Source organism: Cucurbita maxima, unplaced genomic scaffold (assembly GCF_002738345.1).
Source record: "Cucurbita maxima cultivar Rimu unplaced genomic scaffold, Cmax_1.0 Cma_Scf00019, whole genome shotgun sequence".
NCBI lineage: Eukaryota > Viridiplantae > Streptophyta > Magnoliopsida > Cucurbitales > Cucurbitaceae > Cucurbita > Cucurbita maxima.
The window spans coordinates 706,366-724,893 of NW_019272035.1; the positions used below are offsets into that span (position 1 = coordinate 706,366).

At 35.1% G+C, this 18,528-nt stretch overlaps 5 protein-coding genes across 7 annotated transcripts in view; 2 read left to right on the plus strand and 3 right to left on the minus strand.

Annotated features, from left to right (window-relative positions):
* LOC111493638 (signal peptidase complex catalytic subunit SEC11C-like) overlaps positions 1–8,762 on the minus strand; it is a 30,343-nt gene extending 21,581 nt beyond the window's left edge. The window contains exons 1-2 of the mRNA XM_023143409.1: positions 8,752–8,762; positions 6,319–6,321 (exon numbers count right to left, since the gene is read on the minus strand). The gene's annotated coding sequence lies outside the window, so the exon portion shown is untranslated. The remainder of the gene's footprint in view (positions 1–6,318; positions 6,322–8,751) is intronic.
* LOC111493642 lies at positions 76–14,441 on the plus strand. 3 transcript variants are annotated; one of them, XM_023143412.1, is made up of 6 exons: positions 77–271; positions 376–452; positions 1,067–1,139; positions 2,080–2,176; positions 2,593–2,675; positions 14,428–14,441. In XM_023143412.1, exons 1-5 carry the CDS (start codon positions 205–207, stop codon positions 2,669–2,671), a joined length of 393 nt encoding a protein of 130 aa, XP_022999180.1. In that variant the 5' UTR covers positions 77–204; the 3' UTR covers positions 2,672–2,675; positions 14,428–14,441. The 3 variants fall into 3 exon arrangements, 2 of the variants coding, with proteins under 2 accessions (XP_022999180.1, XP_022999181.1); XR_002720039.1 differs by lacking the exons at positions 2,593–2,675; positions 14,428–14,441 and adding an exon at positions 2,316–2,559 and having other exon boundaries at positions 76–271; positions 2,080–2,259; XM_023143413.1 differs by lacking the exon at positions 14,428–14,441 and having other exon boundaries at positions 2,593–2,710.
* Positions 4,925–5,399, plus strand: LOC111493644. The gene has a single exon (XM_023143416.1). The coding sequence runs from the start codon at positions 4,934–4,936 to the stop codon at positions 5,156–5,158; it is 225 nt and encodes a 74-aa protein (XP_022999184.1). The 5' UTR covers positions 4,925–4,933; the 3' UTR covers positions 5,159–5,399.
* Positions 6,419–8,371, minus strand: LOC111493634 (SPX domain-containing protein 1-like). Its single transcript, XM_023143405.1, has 3 exons — positions 7,980–8,371; positions 7,240–7,366; positions 6,419–7,038 (listed from the first exon to the last, which is right to left on the minus strand). Exons 1-3 carry the CDS (start codon positions 8,253–8,255, stop codon positions 6,596–6,598), a joined length of 846 nt encoding a protein of 281 aa, XP_022999173.1. The 5' UTR covers positions 8,256–8,371; the 3' UTR covers positions 6,419–6,595.
* On the minus strand, positions 12,547–14,335 carry LOC111493635 (ethylene-responsive transcription factor WIN1-like). Its single transcript, XM_023143406.1, has 2 exons — positions 14,135–14,335; positions 12,547–13,198 (listed from the first exon to the last, which is right to left on the minus strand). Exons 1-2 carry the CDS (start codon positions 14,326–14,328, stop codon positions 12,607–12,609), a joined length of 786 nt encoding a protein of 261 aa, XP_022999174.1. The 5' UTR covers positions 14,329–14,335; the 3' UTR covers positions 12,547–12,606.
* Positions 14,442–18,528: the final 4,087 nt, after the last annotated feature.

Below are 18,528 nucleotides of genomic sequence, written 5' to 3' on the forward strand. Positions count from 1 at the left end.
AGTGTAAAATTAACTTCTAGAGGGCAATTTGGTAATTAAGTAGGAGAGAATTATGAGCCTTATCTGGTTAAATTTGCTTAATTTCCGACCAACTAAATCACAGACAAGACCATCACACACACAGCAGACGCAGATGAGTAGCTCATCAGAAAACTTCTGAATTTGAGTCCTCAAGAACAAATTCGAATCCAAAACCCCATTTAAATGGCATATTCCGTGGGTTCTTCCACACCCATTTGGTCCTTTAATCCCTCGAGCAAGCCCATGTTTGGTATTTTCTGCACTTTTCTCTTCCAAAGTTGCCTGGTTTTGATTCTGTTTGTTTATAACCCTTTCTTTTCACATTTTGTTGCGGATTTTTGCTTGCCAATTCAGTTCCTAATAAGGCTTTTCGGATAAATGAGGCGTTCCAAAGCACAAACCCCATTAGGCTTTTGCCTTGTGCGGCCAAGGTATGGTTTCTCTGGCCAGTTCTTTCCTACAAATGAAATGAACTTGTTTGGTTATGTCTGTCTTGTGGGCAAATTGTTGGAACTAGAAATGGTGGAAATGTTTGTTTCAACAACTATTGAGCGAGCTACTCTCAAGGTTTTTAAAACGCATCTACTATGGAGAGAGTTTAGCTCTACTCCAACCAGTGTCTCCCACCGCTAGCAAATATTATCTGCTTTGACCCATTACGTATAAGGGGTGGAAACTTCTTTCTAGTAGACATGTTTTTAAAACCTCGAGAGAAAGTTCGAAAGGGAAAGCCCAAAGAAGACAATATCTACTAGCGGTGGGCTTAAGCTATTACAAATGGTGTTAGAATCAATCATTGGACGGTTTGCCAGCGAGGACGCTGGGCCCCCAAGGAGAGTGGATTGTGAGATCCCACGTCGGTTGAAGAAGGAAATGAAGCATTGCTTATAAGGGTGTGGAAACCTTTTCCTATTAGACGCGTTTCAAAAACCTTGAGAGAAAGCTCAAAAGGAAAAACTCAAACCGAACAACATCTAGCTAGGGGTATGCTTTAGAACACAAATCTCTTTCAGTTTCTGAGAATGTTTTAATGTTGCTTTGGCAGGCTTCAGATGGTGCAGATAGTAACCAAACCAGGAAAAACAAAAGCATACTTTGTTCTGACTGCAATGGAAATGGTGAGTGTTATCTTCATAGAACATGTAGACCTCCATCTTTATTCCTCCAGTTAATATATGGTTCTTCAGCTTAAATTCCCAACTTTCACTCAAACTTTTGAATGGTACAACCATAAATTAGACCCGTGACATGCGACGGTGTCAGTATTGGGACGCCGGGAATGGCGCTTCGACCGTATCCCCTTTGTCCATGGCTTGCTGCATCCGTTCTTTCTTTGTTTTGTTTGGCTCTATGTTCTTAAAATCTGTCCCCTCCAAACCAAGTTTTCTGGTGTCAATTTCTTTTAGTACTGTTTTCTTCATATTCAATTCTTGGGGCCATGTCTCCAAGAACGTTGGATGATCTTCCGTGTTTATGTCACAATCGCACTTTTCTTGGTAGTGAACTTTGCGATTGTGCAGCACTCACTCCCAACACCAAGTGAGTCAAGCCAGTTTGTATTCGCGTCGCCTATAGCCGGGCAACGTCTCAAGCCTTTGGCCCAGTTTGAAAAGAAGGTTTTGGAAAATGGAGCAGAGAGATTTTGAGGGCGAGTTTGAAAATAAGAACGAGGGAACATTTAAAAGTAATGTTATATAACTATAAGCAAAAGGCAACACAATGACGTAAATGACATATAACTTTACAGGTAGGGAGAATTTAACAGCTAGTCGCATCTCCCTATAGTACATTTTGAGGCGATTTAGGTCTGACAGGCCTAGACATGATTTTGCTGAGTAATCGTATAAATAGAAAATACAATAGTAAGGTAATACAACATGAAAGATCCGACCGACCCATCCCTCCTGGTTCCTCATTTCTTAGATTGTGTTAGTAGTCTCTAAGATTGGGTTACTTTCAGCTGGATGCTTGTGGCACAGTTTTTTTCTCCTCTGACCTTGAAGTAAAATCAGAGAGCTTGAGCTTAGTTTACATATGTTTTTTCTTCTCAATTCTCAGGTGCTGTCCTATGTTCTCAGTGTAAAGGCACAGGAGTTAATTCAGTGGATCATTTCAATGGACAGTTCAAAGCTGGTAGCATATGCTGGCTGTGCAGGTATTGATGAACAAACTCTCCTTGCTCTACTGTAACCCGAAGCTAAAAAAGTCGAGCGTATGTTCTATGGACCTAAAGTCCCGTTCCGATGGCCCTAATGAGTCATCTACTTAAAAAGAACTCTCCCTACAGTGTGCTCATATCCTAAGATACGAGAATTCCACGTTTGTGTAACCATTGCATCTATTTGAGTTCATCACCACGTTTGTGTAACCATTGCATCTATGTTCTATTAATCTATGCTCTCAAGTTGATATAAATCATTCCATCTATTATCAACGAGTCTAGATCAAACCTAGACTCATTGCACTTTTTAGAATAAGGTCATTTCAATTGTAACCATTATTCATTTCGAGATTTCTGATAGAACGATTAAATTTGAGGTTCTAAACGGGTTAATGTCTTTGACATTGCAGTGGCAAAAAGGATATCCTGTGTGGGGGATGTAATGGAGCTGGTTTTATGGGTGGGTTTATGAGTACAGCTGACAGTTAGTTCAGTAATTTTGTATAATGGGTCACATAATTTCATAGTTTGTAACATAATTTCCAAGTTTGTAAATGAAATTTATGATATTTTTCCGCTAAATTTGAACCTCGTTCTCTTTTATCCTGAAGTACGATAAAAGATCAAATGACTCAAACCAACCCGACTCGAAATTGTGTGTTAGATCTCACATCGGTTGGAAAGGAGAACGAAGTATTTCTTATAAGAATGTGAAAACCTCTCCTTAACAGACACATTTTAAAACCGTGAGGCTGACGACGATACGAAACCGCCCAAAACGGACAATAACTTTTAGAGGTGGGGTTAGGCGGTTACAAATAGTATCAGAGCCAAACATGAGTTAGTGTTCTAGTGAGAACACTGGCCCCAAGAATGATAGATTGTGAGATCTCATATGAGTGGAAGAGGGGATTAAGCATTCCTTACAAGGGTGTGGAAACATTTTCCTAACAGATGCGTTTTAAAACGGACAATATCGGTTAACTGTGGACTTGGATTCTTACATTGTGAGAGTTGGGTTAGGTTTCCATCTAAACTCGCATTGGATGGGTTAGAAAAACAACCAACCCAGATTTTCGGTTTGGACTGACAAACCTAAAAACTTGTGTAAAATCCTAATTTTGACCATTTCGAAATATGTAATTTCTATGTTTCCAAAGTGTAACTAGCATCGATTTTGCTGTCCCAACCAAATTCAGCTAGTTAAATACCATGACTCATATTATTCATCTCTATTTCTGCTTAAGTAAGGAAAAACTCGTTATGCTTTCATTCCCTATTTAACTGAGGGGTTCTCACCTCTTTAAGGACGGGTTTTGTGAGATCGTATCCATATCGAGAAAATAACATTCCTATATCGAAAGGAGTATCTCCTTACCAAGTTAAATACCGCTAATCATACTCCTCACCTCTAGTTCGGCTTAAATAACAAAAAAAAAAAACTCGTTAACGCTTTCATTTCTTATTTAATTGAGAATTTCTCACCTCTTTAAGGACGTGTCCATATCGAAAAAATAACATTTTTATAAGTTTAGTATATCTGAGCGAGTTGAATATATTTATGCTAAAAATATAATATTCAAATTTCACCAAAAAAAAAAAAAAAAAAATAGACCACAACCAAACTGATCGGACTCTGATTTAAAGTTGACGAAAATACCCTCACTCCATCAAAATGTGTTGCCATTCTGGTTGAGGACATCAGAGTCCAACAACTCGCTTCATCTTCTACCTTCCCCGCCGCCCGTCGAGGGTAAAGAGAGCTTCTTCTTACAATCTCCGGTATCTGCTTCCGCTTCATTCAGCGACTCAAGGTACTGTCTCTCTCTCTCCCTCCAATCTTCTTTCTTGCGTGAGATGTTGTGGATTTGGCGAGATTGGTCATCTCTTTACTCGTTCTACTGATTCAACCTAAATTGTAAATGCTATTTAGTGGATGTTTTCAGAAACGGACGTAGTTAAAAAATCACAGCCTTGGTTGTGGAATTTGACACTGCCCTGTGGTTGTTAATATCTGATTTTTGTGAATGATTTTCTCTAGGGTTACCTATTTGTATGCTCGATCGAGAAATTTATGTTTCATCTAAATTAATCCTTTTACTTGCTGAGAAAGTATCTGCATATCATTACGCGGCCAAGTTAGGGTTTAGGATCGTTAAGTATTTAACAGTCGCATTGTGGTGGTGGTGCTTTTCAAGTTTGATACTCATTTGGGTTACGATTATTGAACACTGTGCAATGCTCACCAGCCGTTTGATGAAATTCTTCTATGAATGGTATATTTGTACTTGTTCATCCTAGATCATTCCTCCTTAGTGTGGCTATCGCTTTCTTAGTTCTGCACTTTTGGTGTGACGAACGTTGAACTTTGCATAGTGCCCGCCAATGTTTGACGAAATTCTTCAATAAAATGGTATATTTGAACTTGCCACACTTCTTCATCTCCCTTCAATGTGGCTGTCACTTCCGAATTTCTACTCATTGGGGATGGTGAACATTGAACATTACACAGCCCACCAAATGTTTGACGAAATTCCTCTAGTAAGTGGTATAGCTGCATTGTACATGTTCATCGTTCGTAGCTTCCCCACGTATAAACAGGACAAGATTGTCGATTGAGAATGGAAACTTGTGGGTTTTGATTCAAATGCAGCTTTACTGAGATAGTTCTTTTTCTGGAAACTTTAAGTTTAGGAACTAAACTATTTTCTCTAGAAGCTAAAGTACTAATTATGATTTCAGATCTATACAATGAAGAAAGGCTTGCACCCTCAAATGCAGTGGATATCATATGTCACACAGAGTGGCAGATTGATGCACGTTATGATGACCAAGATACACCACGTTGGTAAAGTCTACCAGTTCAGAGCAAGGCGTCAATTGGCTGAAAGTGTTGGGCAGATTGCGAAGTTCAAACGTCGTTATGAGAAAGATATTGTCGAAAATGATGAAAGTGTTGAAAAGGCTGAAAAGTGAGGTTCAATGCAAAGCACAAGGATCAGCTGTTCACTTGGATCATTATGGATTCGTTTTGTGAGTTCTAGGAATTTAAAGTTCCCTTCTATTCAATGGAGTCGATCCCTTTTCGTAGTCTAGTATCTTACAGAACACCAAGTTAATTTTATAATGGTTTTGGTATGCTCTTACCATTAGATATATCGAATCTGCATTCCTATCTTCTGTTCAATAAATGTGATCATTTTCCACCTTATTTATCTAATTGTGTTTTCAAGCTCACCGGGCTTGTTGTGCTGCTTAAAGCCTATTAGAATAGTGGAGTTGTTGACTTTTGTATACTCTAGTTGTTAGGTATTTAATATCTTCCCTAGCCCCTATGAATTTTAGGTTTGAATCCCTCCTAAACAAAAGAAGAAAAGTTGGGTATTCTGTTGGACTACTTTGGTGCTCAAGAGGGAGAGATTATTGAGGCCAGAACAATGTAGTTGGTAGTTTTGTACCGTCAAGATATGAGAAAGCAACTAAAAATTATGCATCGTAGAGAGAAGCGGCCACAATGTGGCGACTATTGTGAGATCCTACATCAGTTAGAGAGGAGAACGAAATATTCTTTATAAGGGTGTGGAAACTTCTTCCTAACTGACGTGTTTTAAACCGTGAAGCTGACGGCGATACATAACCCAAAGCGGAAAATATCTGCTAGTAGTAGGCTTGAGCTGTTACGAATAGTATAAAAGCTAGACACCAAACGGTGTGCAAAAGAGGACACTGAGCCTTGAAGGGGAGTGGATTGTGAGATCCCACATCGACTGGAGAGGGGAACGAGTGTCCACGAGGACGTTGGACCCCGAAGGGAGGTGAATTGTGAGATCCCACATTGATTGAAGAGCGAAACGAAGCATTCTTTATAAGGGTGTGAAAACCTCTCCCTAATAGATGCGTTTTAAAACCATGAGGTTGACAGCGATACGTTACAGGTTGAAACGGACCATAACTGCTAATGGTGGGCTTGGACAGTTATAACTATATTGTATACTCTCCTCGAGATGCACTTCTATCTCATTTGGAGCATTAGCTTAGCTTTTTATAACAAATGGCTTCCTTTTGGTTGTTACTTGGTAAACATTTTTACAGATATTTGTTTTGGTAATGGATTCAGTATGGCATTTTCTTTCCACTGACTTGGGTAAAATTCTCTGATTCATTCCTTTTGCTTATTTAGTTCTGTTCAGCTCCTAATCGAAGTGCTACTCTCGTCTGAGTGTTGATAGAAAAAAGTTGATAAAGATAATGTAAATATTACCACTCCTTTATAAGATTCTACATTATGATTTGAACTTCATATTTCAGTTTTACATGTTACTGTTAGTATCACGAGTATTCCACACGAACATCAAAGGAAGACGTATAGAACTAAAAGGGAACTTCCTTATAGTTGGTGATATCTGATCCTTCCTACTTAGCTACTTCTTCTAGCACTGGAACGTTCTTCCATGTATCTTCTAATCCATTCATTTGCAGTGGTGGCAACGAGAAGGCACTCACAGTCGAGCTCCTACTTCGGACTTCCTTCAAAACCCGTAATGCAGATACGGTGCTCTTCATGTAAAGTGACTCCATATATTCGATCTCTGAAACTTCCTTGGTTGCCTTGAGCAGATCATCAATGTTGGTGGTGGCTGGCTTTGTAGGAGCACCAACTTCATCGACTCCATTTGAACTAGAAGAAGGTAGCTCGTTAAGAGGGAAGAGTAGATCCAGCATCATCTCGCACTGCTTCACGAGGGTGTAAAGCAGGTCGGTCGTAAAGAAGGGCTGTTGCAGAACTTTCTGACTATAGGGAAGGCGGAGGAGTGCGCCGGTCCTTTTGTCGTACTTCTTTAGAATTTTCACAAGCCCTATAAAAAGGTATGCAAGTTGATTATTAAGTGTTCTTCCTCAAAGTATATTCCAGGCATAAAGGAATTGATTCAGCAGCTTGTGGCCTCAATTTGATATCATTATGTGCCGTAAGAACACAAAATAGCATAATGTCATATGCAAGACATGAGCGCAAAAGGGTATAAAGACAGTGAAGAAAGTTAACAAAGGTTGCTCACCTGTAAAGTTAAGAGCACTGTAATTCTCCAAGAGAACCATTTCACCATGGAAGTCCACAATTTCCTTGCGGATTTTAATCATCTCTTCATTGGAATCTATTGCTTTTCCTACTCTATCTTGAAGCTCCTGAATTATTCCAAAACAAAAGTGGAAGCAATTTGATCATTAGTATCTTTTGTTCGTTTCTACTTATATCATAGATAATATACATCACAAATCTTGTGCTAAGAAATCCAATTTCCGCTCAAATAGGCTTGTGAAAGAGTCGAATGAAGGAAAAGGATAAATAATTAAAGAGGCGAACGGGCCTTTTTAGAGTTTTGGGGATAGAGGGACTTGAACCCTCACGATTTTTAAAGTCGACGGATTTTCCTCTTACTATAAATTTCATTTTGTCCACATTTACATGTAGAATGAGACTATTTTTATTCGATTCGCATTTGATTAATCAGTTCTTCAAAAGATCTATCACTCTGTATGATGGAGTAAAGAGATGCATTCAACCGTTAAAGCCTCTATTGGAACAAGTTTCTTGATCCTACTTGAAATATTGTTTTCAGAATTACAGGATTAAACGCTTAGAATCAGATTTTTCTGGTGTTTATGTGGCTTGGTCAAATTCCAGAGTCGAATCATATCTACTTCGTTAATGCAAAAGGAACGAAATAAATGCGAGGTCTAAATAGAATCAGAAACTTCAAAACGAAACGAAAGCAATGAAGAAACGGGAAGAACATACCTTCAATCTGATAATGTACTCCTCCTCCTTCTCAACAAAGAAACTATTAAATTTCTCAAGTTCATCCTCCAGCAACTTAATGAAAATCATCTCCTCGCTCGACGAAGAATCGTCCTTGTCTCCGTCCTCGATTCTTGGCCGCTTGCTCGGCCGGTCACCGCCTTTAGGCTCCACAAGCTTGAGCCGCTTCTTCAACTCCTTGTAGGACAAAAACTTGTCCCGCCACTCCGGCAAAGTTTCTTCAATCTGGTTGCTCAGACTCTTGCCGAACTTCATAACCACGGTTTCCGGCGCCGGAAAAATGAGAGAGAAAACGGAACTGAATATCAAATTTCGGTGGTGATGGGTAATGGCGATTGTGAAATGAGCCAGTTAGAAAAAGAAGAGAAAAAGTGAGAATTTGGGGAATATAACGGTAAGAGAAAGAATATTCCAAGAATTTGTCTTCGAATATCCTTTTATTATTTTCTCACCATATTTCCTGTTTTATTCCCTAAAAAAAGAATGGATGAGGATTTTTAATTTTTTTAAATATTTTCTTTCTATTTATTTATTACGTGTAAGCTTGTGGTTGGTTAGGCTTAATTAAAATATTTTCTAAAACTTTTTTTTTTTTTTTTGTGTGTGTGTGGATAGTTCAAAGTAGTCATTTTGAAGACATTTTTTAGGGTTGATTTTGTACATTTAATTTTTTTTGGATTAATTTTGATTTTGATTTTAATTATCGAGCCTTAGGATAGTCTTAGAATTGTTGATTGGATTAGCGGGAGACTACCACCGCTTCAAAATCACACCACCTACTCAAGTTTAAAATTTAAACGGATTGAACTAGAAATTAAGCCGATAGAAATCAATGGTCATTTTTCAAGTTTGGAGTAGAAACTGAATTAGTACATCATTCAGCTTTCAAAACTAACCTTATGTGTTCTTAAAATTTAAATTTTATTTCAATTTGAGTCTCGAGATTTCAACACGATGAAAATCGTGTCTCAATCATTTAAACAAATAAAAAAGATAAATAAAGGTACGTAAGCACCCCATTACTTCTTCATTTAGAGGGATGAGAGACCGGACTCATTACTTCCCACTGGGCGAGAAGTGCACCTACTCACCCATCAATCACGATGTTCAGTTGACTTGCACAGATAGACCCTAATTATATTGGAATTAGTCGCCTTTGTAAACATCTTTTCTTAATGTATTAAAGAGGATCTCCGTAACAGTCCAAACTCACATTATCCATTTTGGCCTGTTACATAGCGTCGAAAGCCTCACATTATTCATTTTAGCTTAGATTTCTCTTCATTTTGAACATGTTTACTCAAGCCCAATGAAAACGTTAATGGGCTCAACCTTTTTGAGAAACAAGTTAATGGGCTTGTTCTTTTGTAAATGGGCAAGTTAAATGGTCCTTTTCGAGGAAAAGTTGAGCATATATTTTTCGTTTAGCTCGTTATGTATCACTGTTAGCTAGACGCATTTTAAAATAGTGAGGCCGATAGCGATATGTAACGACCTAAAGCGTATATGTGTTAGTGGTGAACTTGAGCTGTTATAGAAACTCAAATCCCTCTAATGTATATATTATTGAATACAAAAACAAAATATTTTAATCTCAAATTTATATTTTGTTCGTTTTAGATTCGTTCTTACTTAAAATGGGAGGAAAAAAAAACGGGTCATTTATTAAATTTAAGTCTTTAAGGTTAGAAATTCAAATCTCACCGAACAATATATCATTGAATTAAAAAAAAAAATCTTTCACTTATTAAATCGATGCGTTACTCCCCTAAAACCTGCTCGTTTTAGATCCGCTCTTATTTCCGAAGAAAGGAAAAAAAAAAAAAAACTATACCACAAATTAAACCCAAAATAAATAATTGTAACACTATTAATTCAATAATATAAAGAGGGTTTTCAATGCATCTTGGCCCCTCAAAGTTGCCTTCATTAACCATTACCAATGGGACCATCACAATAATTTTATAGAGAGAGGACTTATTAAAAAATATATAATAACTCGAAGTTAAATCAGCTGATTAAGATATTTATAATTTCAATCTCGTAATTTATAATTTAAATAGTTTTAAAAAGATTTTCCAACCTCTTTCTTTTTATTATAGTAATGATAATTAGAAGTGTTCAAATCGATAGCGATGAGTTCTCTACTCCTGCAGGGATGGAGCGACAGAGTGAGATTAGCCATTTATCATTATGATAGGTGTCAAGTGGAAGTGCAGTGATGTATGCAACTGAGACATCCTAATAGATCAGTAGACAAACCTTGTTCCTACATGACCCGATCAATTCGATTAGGCACTCGCCATCTATTTTCATTGTTCAATCTTTGACAACACGAAAAAAATCATTATTCAACTCTTTGACAACATGAAAAAACCAAAAAAAGTTATGTACTCCCCGTCTATCTATCAAAGGGATGGAAGGGCATAGGCCTTTGGTGTCCACTGCAATAAAAAATTGAGGCATCACAATCACTAGCCAATATGCTTTGATGACCTAAAAAATCTAATAAACCCAACCCGAACCAAACTCATACGGTTTAGGTTGGATTATGAACCTATTCCGGTTATGTTCAAATAAATCTTGCGATAAAATGGTGTGCACGTGTGTACATTATTACAAATTTGGTCTTCATTGACTAAAAATGTAAGGTATTACTATAGTTGACGTTTTTAGCCATCAATAACTACGATATCAGCTATTAAAAAACGATGATATTTTTATCACTAATTTATTTTTAAACGATGTCGTTGTAGAGTATATCGTGTACTACAATATCACTATTGTTTTTGAATGTTTGTGAAGCTATGAAATCAAAATTTTGGTACAAAATTTGGTGAAAAGTTTGAAATGGGTGTCCTAAAAATATATAGAGGACCATAAATGACAACCCCTTTTCTTGTAGGGTATCCAACAATTCAAGGGGTGAAAGACAAGTTTAACAAAGTATGCACAAACATGCCCCTTTGTCTTCGAAATTGTTGTCTCTCTTTCAAAGTAAAGTTTTCATTAATTTTCCAACTAAATTTTGAAATAATTCTTACCTAAATTTCTAACATGTTCGAAAAGATATGTCGTGTCTACATTCGTCACATATTCATTCCGTTCATATAGTTAAATTAAAACTTTATAGCTTAAGTGTTAAGTATTGTCATGGAAAAGTTTGTTTGACGAATGCTTGAGTCACTTTGACTACACCATCGAGGCTCACAATGTGATCCAACATTGGTCAGAGAGGGGAATAAAACAAACAATACCTGCTAGTGGTGAGCTTGAGCTGTTACATATGATATCAGAATTAGACACTGAGAGGTGTGCCAGCGAGGACGCTGCCTCAAAGGGGGGTGGATTGCGAGATCCCATGTCGGTTGGAGAGGACAACAAAACATTCCTCATAAGGATGTGAAAACCTCTCCCTTGTAGACGCGTTTTAAAACCATGAGACTAATAGCGATACGTAACGAGTAAATACCAAGAAAGCTAATGGAGAATTTAAATATTTCATAGGAACTAAATACCATGAAAAAAGGTAGCGTCAAGTTTACCTTATAACAAAATAATGATCGAAAAAAGTTATAATATTATAACCCTAAAATTAGGAAGGTTCTTATCATCTTAGATCCAAAAAATTCAGTTTATCAAGCTCATTGCTAGTAGATATTGTTCACTTTGGCTCGTTACATATCACCATCAACCTTACGGTTTTAAAACGCGTCTGCTAGGGAAAGGTTTCCACACAATTATAAGGAATGTTTCGTTCCCTCTCCAACGAATGTAGAATCTTACAATCCACTCCCTTGGAGGCCTAGCATCCTCGCTGGCTCATCGTCCAGTGTCTGACTCTAATACCATTTGTAAAAGCTCAAGCTCACCCCTTAGTAGACATGTTCTAAAACCATGAGGCATAACGGGCTAAAGAGGACAATATCTGCTAGCAGTAGACTTCAGCTTTTACAAACTTAGGGTTGAGTTAGATTTATATTTTTGGTTTGAATTGGGTTGAATTTTTTAAAAACTGAAAAATTCAGTTCATTTCATAGATTGAAACGTTTTTTTGTCTGATCAACTCGACCAACCCAACCCTACTTTTAAGGTTTCTATAAAGACGAAGAATATTATATTTTAGTTATTAATCTAACGTGTATCGTGAATAAGTAGGATTTTTTAAAATAATATTAAAAAATAAACAAACCGATAACCCACCTAACCCAACCTGAAAATAGAGGTTAATGTAATATGTATTGTGAACCCTGTTCGAGTCATTCACGTTACCAACTCAACCCAATCCAAAACTTATGAAACCGTAACATCATAGTAATATTACAATTTTTTAAAAAATAAACCTTTTTTTATCATGGAATTTTGGGTTTTTATTATTAATAAATATATAGTTTGTTGGATGAAAGTCTCACATCTACTAATTTAGGGAATGATTATCGGTATATAATGAAGAAATACTATTTCATTTGGTATGAATCCGGCTCATAGTGGACACAAAGTCGACAAAATTACAATATATTTTATTATATTATTATAAATTTACAATTGCACACATAATTAATCATAAATTTGTGATATAATTATAAGTAAATAATTTGAAGTTAAATTAGAAAGGGCTTAGCTTTGCTTCCTCTTGATGATCTTGAACTTGAATTTCAGATGGGTTACCATAATTTCTGCTCAGCAACTCCTCAATCATTTGCAATGCAATTCTTTCTTCTTCATCCATCTGCAAATTCCTCATGTGGGGTCCACCGCCCGCCATTGAAGCGCCACCACTTTTTTTACTATTCCACAACCGCCCACCGTCGTCATTGCCGCCGTAAGCGGCGGCGGTGGAGGAGGAGGAGTTTTCTTTTCCCAAATGAACCGTCATGACCCAGCTTGAGTCAGAGCGTTGGCCGGCGCGTTTTTGCCAAACGCCGATGTGGGAATTTTCAGTGTCGAGTCGGAGACACGTCATTGATGGCGACGGCGCTTTGCTGCATTTTCGAAGCTTGGCGTGGAGGATCTCTGATAAGCCCTTTGTTGAAGATGGAGTAGTGATGTTGTTGAGTTTTTCTAATTCTGGCGCCGCCGTTTCGCTCATCGGAAAGTTGGTTTTTGCGTTTCGACCGCTCATTAACACGGCGGCCTGATCGTACGCTCTCGCTGCCTCCTCCGCCGTCTCGAACGTCCCCAACCAAACCCTTCTCTTCCTGTATTTTGTATGAATACGAATAGAAAATTTAGATTCAAAATTCAATCATAACTCAACAGTAATTAACCTATAGCTCGATTTCTAAGTTGAAAGTTGAAAGTTCAAATTTTATTTGCATTCGGGTTTGAGTGGTAAGATCTCGTACACATGGCTACATTTTTTTTGTTCACATTTTAGTCTTAGTACAATCTCGAGTGAAGTTTCTTTCTCGTTTTGGTCTCTTAACTAAAATAAGGTAAAAAAAAAACTTGGTAGGCATGTGTACTAGACCTCACAATCCAAACCCGAACACGAAAACCCTATTCAGAGCTTTTGAAGCATTACTTTTAAATTTTCATTATTCAACCTAATTTAAACCTATTCTTTTAATTCAAAATAAACCGAATTAAAAAAACTATTTTAATTTTGAAATTTAGCTAAGAATTCATAAAAATGTGAAACCCTAATGAGTATCAAACGTAACATTTAAATATTTCGTTATTTGAGAGATCGAGGTTAATAATATAATGACTTGTTTGCTTAAACTTTAAGATTCAACGAGATATCATGACTCATATGCTTAAACTTTACGATTCAACAAGAGAGATTGAGGTAAACAATATCATGACCCATTTTCTTAAACTTTTAGATTCAACGAGAGACCGAGGTAAATAATATCATGACCATCTATTTAAAATTTTAGATTCAACAAGAGAGATCGAGATAAACAATATCATGACCCATCTACTTAAACTTTTAGATTCAACGAGAGAGACTGAAGTAAACAATAATAAGATTCAACGAGGGAGACTGGAGTAAATAATAACATGACCCATCTACTTAAACTTTAAGATTGAACGAGAGATACCGAGGTAAAGAATATAATGACCCATCTGCGTAAACTTATAGATTCAAGACGAGAGAGAGGTCTTCAATGGTGGGTTCGGAAACTTACAGAAGAGGGTGGCGAATTTCGGAGACCCAAGATCCCCAGTGTCGTTGCCTAACGCCTCTAAACTTCTTTGATGGCGCCATGATTTTGTCCAAGCTTCTGTCTCTTGTCTCTCCCACAAAGAGAGAGAAAGAGGGAGGAGAGAGGGGCGGAGAGAGAGAGAATTGATTGGAGCAATGGCAAAGAAAGATGAACATTATATAGGGAAGTAGCGAGAGAGGTGAAAAATTCAACTTTCAAATAGTTCTACTCATTTGGATGTGATCCCGGTTTATTCATGCATCCATTTACTCGAGTGTTACAGAAAAACTATTCTCACAAACCTATACGGTTTTTATTAGTATGTTTTGTTTTCAGTTACATGCTTAACTTACGACGAGTAATTTTGAAGTGCTTATGATTGAGTCATGGTAAAAAATGTACAATACATGAATGAACCGATACTATATTCAAACTAGACTGATCACGAGGATATGACGGTTAAGAAATGTTGGAAATAATTTATAAAAAATTGTAGATCGAGAGTGTCGGTGAATTAAAAAGTTGAATAAATACTACACTCATATTTTTCTCTCGCATAATCATTATTGTCACCTAATACTCTAATTTTCTTAATTACAATATAGTGTGTCCTATATATCTACCTCAAATAAATGAGTTTTTGCCCAAGTTCTTCACTTCTCTTTTAGCCCTTTTGACTTGTGTTCTTCATTATACTCCCTCTATAGAACGAGGTTGGTTTGCTCATAATTGGACCCGAAAAAAAAAATTAATCGACCACATTTGTTAATTTTTTTAAACGAACGAGTGAGAAGTCTGAGATCCCACATCGGTTAAAGAGGGGAACGAACCATTTCTTATGAAGGTATGAAAACTTCTCTCTAATAGACGTGTTACTGATGGCTACTAAAGATGGACATGGGCATGACCATACGTAACATACCAAAGCTGACAGTATTTGCTAGAGGTGGGCTTAGGCTATTACAGGAGGAGAGAAATAAGAGAAAAAGAAGAAACGGGTCAGAGTAGATAATATCTACTAGCGGTGGACTTATGAAAAAATTAACCGAGACCCAGAATACTAATAAATACAAACCACTTAGAACACTCGAGATTACCACGTCCGAGCCATATTAGGCTTTTACTATTCTTTCACATGGGCAATTATCAAAACCCTAACCTTCACTATCATAGGGTAGATTTTTTAGTTTGTAATAATTTTGTTTCCTAATTTTTGTAAATGAACTTTGTGACAACATTATTATAATTGAATTAAACTTCTTATCGTCCCGATAACAATTATACAAAGAAAGTTAACCTAATCATAGTTTAATAAGTTAAAATCATATCTTTTCGAGACGTAAATCTTTACTCTCACATATCGTTGAACTAAAATGTTCTTAGAGATAAAAAAAAAAATTGAACTATAGTTTAATTAGTTACTCGATCTCGAGTATGGTAAAAAAGAGCAAAACACGAGCATTTTATTTGAATATATATAACATGATATGACACATCTTGAGGGGAATGACCCTGTTCGGGTTATCTCCTCGATTTTTTCATCATGTGAGTAGTGTCAAAACCTGTTATCGAGTCATACAGAACTTAGCATGAAACGATACAAAAAATTCAATAAATAACAGTATTTACGAGCTTAAGTTTAAAAAATTAAATTTTATCGACTAATATATCGGTAACAACAGAGCTGTATAATTAATGCAATAAACTAATATAACTATAACCATATACCATAAAATGTTAGTTGACAATTTAATTCACCACTTAATAGTATATAGTACTAGACTAATATAATTGTATCCAAACTCTACAAAATAATATAACAAACCAATATAATCGGAGCCAATGGTACTTAATTAACCCATGTTTATAATGTTACCATAATGATTATTTTTTTAAATAATAAATAAATAAATAAATATATCTCTACCACACATATATTAATAAATAATTATTATTATTGTAATTAATGCTAAAAATATTACTTATTCCCACAATTTTCCTTTCTTTTTTATAAATATATAATATGTCATTTCAACAGCTCCCCATTTTAGGATAATATTAAAAAAATTAAAATTAAATAATTTTATTATTTTAACTCGATTAAAATTATAAATTTATTTAAGTAAGATAATATTTAATATTTAATTTTGTTTACGATATAATTTATATACATATATTCATAATTATTTTTTGATCGACGGTTCTCTAATAATTCTTAAAAATAATATTTTTAACTGGTAAGATGATAAGTTTTCAAAATATATATTAAAATTTAATTACAAATCTTAAATAAATAGATATTTTTATGAATTTTATTTAAATAAATTACAACCAATTCAATCCGTAAATTAGTTTAGAATTTTTTTTATTATTGAAAATGGAATATTTATGTTTTTTTTAAAAAAAAAATTATATTTTTAGCCTTATTTAGTTTATATAGAGTCTATATATATATATATATATATATATATATATATATATATATATATATATATATATATATATATTTAAGACTTTCATTTTGCTTCATTTATAAAGCCTATGATTTAGAGTATCCCTCTCTTATTTAACAACTTCACCATAAAACTCTATTATTGAAAAAAAAGCATTTTTTATGTCAAATAATAATAATAATAATAATAATAATTCGAGAGACTTTGTGATGAAGCCAATTAGATAGCTTTTTATTGCATTTAATTTTCTTAAATAACATTTATTGAATTTAATTGGTTAATATAATTTAAATAATGATTGCGACATTTTTAAATTAAATTTTGATGAGAAAAAAATATATTTTTATATTTTTAATCAAGAAAAATAAAAATTTGATGAACAAAAAATATATATTAAAAAAATACGTCTAGTTGATAAATTTATTTTAATTTTTTTTTAAATCTTATTTTTCAAGTTACAAGTGATTATGAGAAAAAAAAAACCTTAATATCAAAGAAAGAATGTTGGCTTAATACTAAACATATGATAATTAGTCATTAACTCATGGGTTTTGCAAATTAAATTAGGTTAATTATCGAGTTTAGTTCACGAACGTTGATGTTTGTGTCTACGTAATGTACATAAGATTTGAAATCCAAATTTGACATATGATGGTCTCGAAATTTCTCTGTATCTCTTGTGAAACCGGTATTCTATTCACACAGACCAACACCAGTCCTTTTAGCATATTTTATCATCACTCATGTTTTATGAATGTGTACCTTGTTGGTATAGATAGTAATTATCAATTTTTTTCAATCTTTAGAATTATTCTCATTTGAATATGGTCTCAATTCATTCATGCACTATTCATTTGGTCTGTTACATATCGTCATCAGTCTCGCAATTTTAAAACGTGTTTATTAGAGAGAAATCTCCACACCCTTATAAGCCCAACCTCACAACTCATCTCTCTTGGAGCCCAACGTTCTCGCTGGCACACATGTCAATGTATGATTCAAAGACCTTTTGTAATAGTTCAAGTTCACCACTAATAAATATTATCTACTTTGACCCATTACTTAATTACTAATGCTACCGTGAATCTATGATCCATTTTAATGGAAAAAATGCGATAAAAATAGAGATTCATAGGTTATATAATTAATTGTGGTCCAATTAATTAATTTAAAATTTCCATATTGGGTCTCATTTCATTAATAATTTATAAAAAAATTTATGGAATTAATTAGAAGCCACAACTATTGAAGCCAACTCATTAAAAAATAATTAAAAAAAAGTTTATACATATTTTTTTTTATACAAAATACATAAAAATATTTTTATTAATTTATGGATATCTAATAATTATTACACATCATGCCTTCTTCACTTTTGAGCTCCCAAGCCATGGCTATGGCTATGGCTATGGCTATGGAAGCTCTCTCAGAAGCTGTCGCCGTCGTGCTTTCCTTCCGCCACCATAAGTCCGCCGCCTCAGTTTCTTCTGGTGAGCAAAAACCACCAATTTTTTTGTTTTATAATTTTATTTTCTATTTATTTTTTGGATTTTTTTCCCCCTTGAAGTGGTGAAGAAGAAGAAGAAGAAGAAGAAGGGAAGAAAAAGAGTTCACTTTGCTGATGATTCAGCAGTTTGCAGTACTGAAGACATTCGCCGCCGGTGGATAGAGCCCCGCCGCCGTCTTTGACGAGCCACGGTGGAGGAGGCAGCGGAATGCCGGTGAATAGGGTGGCGCTGTACAATGGAATCTTTAGGGATCGTTTGGTTCACGGGATGGCATATTCTCTTTAATTATATATTAAATAACTTTTATTTAATTATTTTTTTTCTTTTTTTTCTTTCTTTTTGTAAAAGATGTTAATCAATGTGAGCTTTTTTTTTTTTTTTTTTTTTTTTTTTTTTTTTTTTTTTTTTTTTTTTT

Excerpts from the sequence above, each read along its gene's own strand:
- LOC111493644 (XM_023143416.1), top strand. The coding sequence starts at position 4,934 with ATGAAGAAAGGCTTGCACCCTCAAATGCAGTGGATATCATATGTCACA.
- LOC111493635 (XM_023143406.1), bottom strand. The coding sequence starts at position 14,328 with ATGTTCATCTTTCTTTGCCATTGCTCCAATCAATTCTCTCTCTCTCCG. Across the intron at positions 13,199-14,134 it reads GAAATTCGCCACCCTCTTCT|GAAGAGAAGGGTTTGGTTGG; the intron begins GTAAGTTTCCGA and ends TACAAAATACAG.
- LOC111493642 (XM_023143412.1), top strand. The coding sequence starts at position 205 with ATGGCATATTCCGTGGGTTCTTCCACACCCATTTGGTCCTTTAATCCC. Across the intron at positions 272-375 it reads CTCGAGCAAGCCCATGTTTG|TTCCTAATAAGGCTTTTCGG; the intron begins GTATTTTCTGCA and ends TTGCCAATTCAG. Across the intron at positions 2,177-2,592 it reads AGCATATGCTGGCTGTGCAG|TGGCAAAAAGGATATCCTGT; the intron begins GTATTGATGAAC and ends TTGACATTGCAG.
- LOC111493634 (XM_023143405.1), bottom strand. The coding sequence starts at position 8,255 with ATGAAGTTCGGCAAGAGTCTGAGCAACCAGATTGAAGAAACTTTGCCG. Across the intron at positions 7,367-7,979 it reads AGTACATTATCAGATTGAAG|GAGCTTCAAGATAGAGTAGG; the intron begins GTATGTTCTTCC and ends GGAATAATTCAG. Across the intron at positions 7,039-7,239 it reads CAGTGCTCTTAACTTTACAG|GGCTTGTGAAAATTCTAAAG; the intron begins GTGAGCAACCTT and ends ACCTTTTTATAG.